Genomic DNA, 8,934 nt, shown 5'->3' on the forward strand with positions numbered 1-8,934 from the left:
TTCAAGGAAGAGTAGATTTTTATTATAGAGAGGAAGGAGGAGGCTTAAATTAGTTACTTTGACATTCCAAAGAGATAGCCAGGAAAAAAGCAAGGCACTTTGAGTATAGTATGAGCTGTAACCTAGCGGAGTTTTATGAAGGACAGCAATAATTTTCTCTGTAAACAAGCTGCAAAAGTCTGTGAAAGCAGTGCAGTAATCTTTCAGCCACTGTCTTCTCCCCACAGCAGTACACTGGACGTACAAAACATTTCACAATAGTGTTAGAGAGCAAGACATGAACATACACGAAAAACATCAGGCATGCACACTCTTACATGTAACTCATCTTCGGATTTGCACTTCAGTGCAGGCCCCTTTGAATAAAGTTTGCATGTAGTTTTTACCTCAAATGGAGCAAAAGCCTCAGTGAGTACGCCTGAAATCAGTAGAGTGAAGGTAAAGTGATCTACTTTGCATCACCAGATATGTTCCATGTTTAATTCCGATGTTCATTTTACATACTTACAAAAAATGCCAACCAAGTGAGACAAAATTCATTAGAAAGCCAGCTTCAACAGTTTTCTAAGCTATTTGAGGGCTGGTAACTCCAGACGATACTTGATGTTAATCCATTGTTTTCTTGTCTAGTGTACTCGGGAAGTGAATATTCTATAACTTTGTGCAACTGACTGTGAATGCTGTGGCTTAAAAACTGATGCCTGCCAGGGTCACCAATCAGCACTTCAGTTTGCTGTATCCTGATGCATTTCCTCAGCCAGTGATGCAGACCATCAGCAAGTTGTTCATCGTAAAACATATCTCCTAGAACAATGAGGTCCCAGTTACCAGCCTCTGAATTAATGATGTTCTTAATGGTGATGGGAAAAGGATTCAGGTGATTCAGTTCACAGTTCAAGATCATTGCCATTCCTGCAACTGAAGAAAAGTCAAAGTAAAATGAAAGTTACATTTTAGGATTCTACTGTTCAGCCCCCTTAAAAATTTCCGTGACGCATCTTTCAATTTCATCTCCTAAATGTTTTTGTTCGTCCTATCTAGGAACTTCCAGAGTTTTCATTATGGGTCAAAACGTGGCATAAAGTGATGGGATTTTATCCTCATTGCACCATGACACAGGGAAGAACTATTCCTGGAATGGATACCAGTACAAACCAATCATGGAATCAAAACAGAATATCCAACTGCCTTAATCTATGGATATACTTCCTCCCTAACCAATGAGTAATTAAATTATGAGTAAACTGAATTCATAAGTCAATTATGGGAAAAGAAATTCTAGGGGAAAAAGCCAAAATCCAGGCCCTAACATATGAAAGTGCAGGAAAATGCTATGGTCCTACAGAGAAGCCAACTTGCCATCTGTGCTTGGAGTTGTCTTCCAAACCAGCTGTGATGGTGTATAGGCAACGTTTGATAGAAACTTTGCTGTTTGTTCATTCTAAGGAGCTACGGAGACATACTCAGTGCAAGAGAGACCGGTACAACCCAGCTTCTGGTACTGGCAAAATCCATTCATCTTTTTAGCGTTCTTAGAACTCTGTTTGGAACCTGAATCGCTCCCGGATGGAGCAAAGAAAAGTCTGTGTTAAATGTGCTGTAAAAATTACTAAATATGTTTACGCAGAGATGAAAAAAAAGGTCTTACTAGGGTCAATGTCATTGGCAAGGACTTGCGATGCACCACTCATCACAGCAGCTATTGCTGTTGCTCCACATCCACTTCCGAGATCCAAAACCGATCGTCCTTTAACGACACGTGGATTATCTAAAATATACCTGAAAAGAAAAACTGTTAAAGCAATGAACAAGATTATGCAACTTTCTCAGTTTTGCATTACACTGCGAAGAGTTCTTGAGTGTCATACATGTAGTGAAGCATGGTATCTTAAAAACACTATTCCACATGTGCAGCTGGTGCACAGCTCTTTATTTGTCTCTGCTGATACAAAAATCAAAAAACAGTCTCCCTTACTCCTCCTTCCCCCCCAAACAAAAAGAAATCCAGCCAAGTAAGCAACGTTTGATTTCAATCAGCTCTTCTGACAGGCGAGCTTATCTACTAAACGGACACAAACCGCAAAGTGACTAAAATGCTTGGCATCAGGAAGAGGACAGTAAACTATTTGTAAGGATTTGTAGAAATTAAAAGCAATCAGTCCAAAGAAACATGGAGATGTATCTGCACTGAATATTGCACCCATTCTACCCATTGCCCTAAAATACTGCTTATGCAACAGCTTGGAAGAAGAGGAATTTCTCCCCTTTCTTTTCCTGAGCCTCACAGACATATACGGAAATTCTTCTAGTCTGCTTAATGTTGTTGCTGAGTAGCAACAAGAAAATGAGATCAGAGCAGCGGTGAGCAGAAAGGGTATGTATCTTCATCTAGTTGCTGACACCTGCCAAGAGGGATCAGCAAGCAAAAACCTCGACACTGGACATGGAGAAGAACTGGCAGAAGGCGAGCAGAGGTTATTGTTAAGCACTTTGAATCATGTAGCCTTGATCGAGGGTTCAGACTTTTAACAATTGCCTTGAAATTCAACCTCCTGCAAGGGGGAAGGCCCGAGGTGATATAAATTACTACAAATTGCTATAAATTTACTACCAACTGCCATAACTTCTGTTAAAGTAGAAACAGTAAAGGATTCTATGTTTGTGTTGTCTTCTGGCACGGAGGGTGACGGCTGATTGTTCATGTGGAGCTACTGGTAAGCACAGCTTTTGCAGGTGGGTTCCAATGCAGGGAACTGTAATGGAAATGTTTAAGATTGGCGTGAGCAGCGAACAGATGGAAGGGAATGGCAGAAGGAGGCCTAATTAGAGTGTCAAGTGTTGAAGTCATCTAGATCCCAGCACATCTGTATGCAGATTCCCAGGAGCCAAACTGGGAGAACAAAAGACAACCTACCCTCAAACTAAACAGTTCAAGCTGTTAAGAGAGCACAGCAGGAAGGTGGAGACCAGGACTGAAGATACAAAATACCCAGATCACAAACCCAGGAGACATGAGGACCTGACATCACATGCCTCTTGTCCTACATGTCATCACAAGGAATCCTACCAGACAGCTGGGACTTGCACAGCTTGGTGCTTTTAATTATGCAGTTATGAATCCAATGAGTGAAACTGACTCAGTTTTAATGAAAGTCCCATTCTCCTATGAGCCAGCTTTGTTACACTGTTACCGTAATGTTGCAGCATTATTTGCTACTTTGAAGATCTACAGAGGGCCCTCTTTCTGAGGCAGGACATTTCTGGGGAGGCTCAGCTGCTCAGCTGTATGGCAACACTCCCCCTGAGGCCCTCACACCTCTGAGGACAGCCCCTAGTTTTCCAACAGGTGGGAGGACAGGGAGAGGAGCTCCACTGAAAGTGCTCCATTTCCCCTTCCTAAGCACTACGCTTGGATTTGCAGTGACTTCCAGCAGTAAGTTGTGTAGAGCGTGACCAGGCCTCGTGCTGCAAGTGCCTTGTTTCCAGCTGAGTGGTTCTCGAGTTACCACTAATTACTGTAGTGACTTAGGACAGCTGGAAACGACTGTATCCCCTGGCACGAACAGGGTGCATTATGCTGTTGTTACAGACTGCTGTCTGCCGTGCTGGGTTAACGAGGTATCTTAGGTTACACCAAGAGGAACGGCGTGAAATAGGAGAATCCTGATGTTGTGGAAATGCCAACTGCAAAACGAGCACAGTTACAGGAGCAGCATGTTTTCATGCTTCCTTCTTTTTTGCTTTTCCAGATTACACAGCTCATTTCTGACATGCCCAATACATCAAAACAAGTGCATAAACAGTAAGTCAATAAAGTGGTGAAATGCCAGATAATTATTATTGCTACCCAAATATCTGACTAATCAACTCACAATTTAACTGTGAGATTCATCTTTTTCCTGGTCAAAAACACCTTCCTATTTATGCTTTCTTGCAGAAAACCAGTAAAGCCTCAATTCACATCCTTCCCTTTCATCTACGTGGGGAAAGTCTGACAGCTTGTCCTTTGCTGTAACAATTATGAACTTTTTCTGCGGTTCAAAGTGAGCAATTTGATTTTACAGAATAAAAGAACTCTAACTAGTTCCTGGGAATCAGGAACATTAAAGACATTAAAGACAGTTTGACATTAAATGGCCAAAATCAAAACCTGGTTTCTGATGTGACTAAAAGGCAACCACAATAGGGCTTGACAATAAAGCTGCTGAAATACGAAGTGAGAAGAGTGATTCAGGCTGACCAGCACTCCAAGTGCATCAGCACAAACCTACTTTTCTCAACAGACCAGACACACATCCACACTCCTGTCTGTCTCCTAAAAAAAAAAACCAAAAAACAAAACCACAAAAAAACAACCGATGTGTTACAATAAAATAGCAATCCTCCTGTTTGGCACGACAAAGAGTGATGGAATTAAACACCTCGCTAGGTTTTGATGGCAACTGCACAGCCTTTCTGCAGATCCAAATTCAGCTCCATCGTCAACACATGGAGATGACAGATTTCAACTTAAGAGCCTAGAACAGAGTAACAGAAGTTATACTATATGCAGCAAGTGCTGAAACCTCACTGCCAACCAGCAGAGCCTACATCTCTCCTTGTCCTGGTTTCAGCTGGGACAGTTCTTTTTAGCAGCTAGAAGAGCTCTGTGTTTTGCTTTGGTCTGGGACTCGTGAGAAGAATGTTGATAGCGCACTGATGTTCGTAGTTGGCACCGAGACCTCAAGGACTTTTCAGCTTCTCATGTTTCGCCAGTGTGCAGGAGCACAGTGGGCTGGTGGGGAGCATGGCTGGGACAGAGGGTCCACAACTCCCCTTACAATTTGAACTTAGACTTAGGACTGAGGGCCGAACTGGCCAGTGAAGTATTCCATATCATGCAATGTCATGCCCAGTATAAAAATGAGGGTTAACTGGAAACAAGGGCTTTTGCTCTTCTGGGGGCTCACTCTCAGGAGTGCTCTCTCTCTCTCTCTGGGCCTCTTGCTCACCCAGGATTGTGGTGTCAGGACTTAATTTGTTTCAGGATTGTTAGTCCAGGACAGGACGGGTCTTGGTCACTGGGTGGTGAGCAATTACACTGCGCATCACTTGTTTGTGTATATTATCATTATACATATATATATTCATATATTAGTAGTAGTAGTATTAAATTGTTCTTATCTCAACCCACGGGTCTCTTTCCCTTTTCCCCTTTAATTCTCTTCCCCATCCCCTGGGGGTGGGGGAAGGTGAGTGAGCGGCTGGGTGGCCTTTAGCTGCCAGCCAGCCACTCCTGTATAAGCAGAGAGGAGTATGGATAATGCACTCTCATACAAGGCAAATACACATCACTAGGAGTCACTACAGAGCTAGGTTTGACATCCTGGCCCGCAGCAGACTGGATTTATCAACTTCAGTGATGCATGCTGTGTACCTGGAGAGGGCTTGGCCTCCTGGCCAGTAAATTGCCCAGAACGGATCTCCGTAAGGCCACAGGTCAGGTTTTTCCCTCCAGAACCTGCACCGAGGGGTGAGGAGGCGCAGTCGTATCTCTGGCGTGAGGTGCCCACTGCTGGTGACCTCCGTGTTCTCCTCTAAAAACGCTCTCACCTCGGGGTCCAGAGACTTGCCGGCGCTCCAGTGGCAGCAGCGCTTCCATCGCAGAGGGGGGCCTCCCTTCCTGCTCCTCCAAGCCTTGGCAAAGGTGTTCTGCCTGCCCAAGAGGAAGAGCCGCTTCCAGCCACGGAAGGCCATGTCTTCCCAAGGACAAACTCTCCCCAGGAATGCTCGGAGCACAGCTTATCTGATGAGCGCAGCAGGTGACGAGGCAGAAAGCTTGAAACAAACTCACAGGATGTTGGTTTTCATAGCAATGGATGACAGTTCCTGAAAGGAGAATAACGCTACGTAAGTGATGTTTTTTCAGTGACTTCAAGGCCATGCACCACCAGGGCTTTAGGAAAAAGAGGTCGATGTGCTGTTGTGTGACCATGGATGATGCACACCTTGCCCTTGCCCAAAGAGCCTCTGAAGTCTGACGGAAGTGGTATTTAAGGAAGAAGCTATCAAGAGACCCATTCAGGAGAATGCTATAAACATATCCAGTGAGAAACAACCAGTTAGCGGGACAGCTGATAGAGCTAAAAATTAAACATGCAGCCTTTTAACATCCCCCTCCTTCTGCCTTGAAGATATACACACAGCAGCTACTCCTGGGTAAGGTTCTTCTGCTGAATCTTAAGATTTTGCAGTAGAGTTCTGGCTCTATGGGCATAGCAAAGGTTGTCAGTAGGTTGTCTGAGAGACACCAGGAATTACAAGTTTTATAATGGTGACAAGTCTTTTATATAAAAGCATCTTTTTAAAGGCAAGCAATTAAAGCATTGCCTCAAAAAGACTTTCCTCTTTCTCCTTCAGATTTGTCAGGCTGCCAGCTCCAAAATGAAAAAAAAACCCACACAAACAAAAAACCTGAGAACTGATTTTAATCAGAATATTCCCACTTTGTTGGATTTCAGTCTGTATTTTAAAGGATCGGTTAGTTTTACGGTGCAATAGTCTCACGCGGATGCTCTCAGCTGTAGAAGAAAGTAGACCTCCATCACGTGCTCCAAGCTATCTAACGAGAGAGAAACTGAATCCAATAGATTAAAATAAATTAAGTTTTTAAAAGGTGAGGCATTCAGACTGGTAAGCTCACACTCAAAGGCCTTCTGACACCACTCAAGGCCAGTTTTCAGGTCATGCGCAGTGAAGAAAAGGAGAATGGAAGATTGGTACCTCAGAGTTTAGACTCCTTTAAGAATCAGGAAGACAAAGAGTGGAGAGCCACGGCACTGAGCTGAGAAGCAAATGAAGAAGAGCCTCTCAGCACTTCATCACCATGCTCTCCTCACCCACCACCTCCTGCAGACCCTGGCTCTTTCTTACGCTGATCCTGCGAGTATCCTTACCAAGCGATGGTCTGAAGAGAGAACAACTGTTTTCCTGGCTCCATGCTCAGATCTCCTCCTTCATCGACCCTTTAGTATTTCCATATGTGGAAAAATAACAGAAATTGGGGGGGAATGGGAGAATATTGTCCCCCAAAATTCAGCTTACATCTTAACATTAGAGCTTAACATTAGCTGCTCTAATATTAATATTAATATTAGAGCAGCCTTGAGATAAGACACAGTTGCTGCTCCCAGGAACAGAACGCACTTGGAACAGACAAGGCCTGTATCCAGTTGGACGGAATGCACAATATCCGTGATGTGGGGAACAGAGTGGTACGGAGGTACCACGGCTCATCTCTGTTATCATGGATAAAGAACATCCAGCGAAGACAACCACATATTTACTATCAAGGAAGATGGATCGCAACTACCGCCTCAGCAGTGATGGTGAAATCATGTTCTGAAGCTGAACTTTGCTCATTATAACGTCAATATAATACCAAAATACACCTCCACCTCAAAAGCTACCCGCCTCCAGGCTGCACAAAAGTATGCATGACTAAAGTCACTCAAGCTCCACCTAAAAGTAAAGAAACAGTATAAAATGGTGAAAGAGAAGGGGGATGTTAGGGACGAAGACTTCCATCGAAACGTGTCTGGGATCAGTTGACAGGCTGGACCTCTCTTCTCCCCCCTATAGGGACGCCTATTGGGTAAGAGCTCTGTGTTGTGTGCATTTACTTGCTAACATCTTGCTGACTAGTTAGTATTATCACTGATCAGTTCTAGTTTTATATTATTCCAAATCAAATCTGTTTTCGCAGTCAGTCTCTATCACTGGCTATCTTCGAATCTGTATCCTGTCAGGAGCATATGTAATAAAATGTATCATATATATATATAAAAATATAAGTTTCCGGAAACGCCATAATTGATATAGAGAATATGAGGGATTTGGCTCATTGTGCTGCCCGTGAGGTCTCTGAACAGGCTCGGCAAACACCCTCTGACTTAGCAAGCTGCCCAGGAGGGGCAGATGGATCGCGTACAAGGGTCTCATCTTTCTTGGGAAGCCGGTAGACTGGTCAAATTGCTCCCCGCTCTCTGTTGACCTGACCTTGTGTCATAACATGACACCGTATCTTTTTTCCTTCCTCATCTTGCTCTCTCATTTATTTTCAATAACTCGGACTCACTTGCTTCAGGACACAGCTTTTGAAACTCCGCCCCTGAACTGGTGACCAAAGAAGCATTTAAGACCTGTGCTTCCACAACAGCAAGACTGCAAGTACAAACAGACAAAAGAGAAACTGCACTCTCTATTTTGTGATTGTTTTCTCCCTTCCACAGTGATTTTCACAAAAAAGCAGAACGCTGCATGAAGAAAACCAACTCCAGCCCACCCCTGCCAGTTTTTCACAACAGAAGAACTGTGGCCAGCTTCGCCATCTAGAGCTGTGCAGGGTGTCCTTAAAAGAACTAGACAAAGGGACAACAGGAAAAATACACTAATAAAACAATGTCTTAACACTTTGTATTTCATGACTTCAGTTTTCCTTTATTTGTCTGTATCTTTAGTAAAAGTTCATATGTGTTTAGTGGCATTTTTGCTGTGTGCTGGCCTCTGCTTTGGGAATTGGGTTTGGTTTAACCACCTGCTAAAACGTTAAGCTGTGAACTTCCCTCCCGTAACACTTTGCCGTTTAGGCTGAGAGTCCAGTTCAGTCTCTGTTTAAGTCATTGGCTAAAGGCTTTGTATTTTTATTACAAATAAATACATGCAACTGAACAGTTCGTGTTTTTCCACATTTGAGAATGCCGTTCAGCAGAGGCCATGTAATTAACGACTGCAATTAATGAATGCCTGCCCTCTCCCAGGCAGAGCTATATAATCCCCATCTGCCTCAGGGAGGCACGAAGTTAACTGAAATTAATCAGATATAAATCTTGTCAGCTCATGCTGTACGGTGTTTTTTTCCCCATGAATTGCTGCAAACGAGCAGGGCTGAGGCTC

The 8,934-nt window shown here is 43.6% G+C and overlaps 1 protein-coding gene across 1 annotated transcript; it reads right to left on the minus strand.

Annotated features, from left to right (window-relative positions):
* On the minus strand, positions 1-8,627 carry ETFBKMT (electron transfer flavoprotein subunit beta lysine methyltransferase). Its single transcript, XM_009985448.2, has 3 exons — positions 5,417-8,627; positions 1,649-1,779; positions 1-918 (listed from the first exon to the last, which is right to left on the minus strand). The coding sequence occupies exons 1-3, from the start codon at positions 5,734-5,736 to the stop codon at positions 554-556; spliced, it is 816 nt and encodes a 271-aa protein (XP_009983750.1). The 5' UTR covers positions 5,737-8,627; the 3' UTR covers positions 1-553.
* Positions 8,628-8,934: the final 307 nt, after the last annotated feature.

The sequence above is a fragment of the Tauraco erythrolophus genome, chromosome 4 (genome assembly GCF_009769465.1).
Source record: "Tauraco erythrolophus isolate bTauEry1 chromosome 4, bTauEry1.pri, whole genome shotgun sequence".
Taxonomy (NCBI): domain Eukaryota; kingdom Metazoa; phylum Chordata; class Aves; order Musophagiformes; family Musophagidae; genus Tauraco; species Tauraco erythrolophus.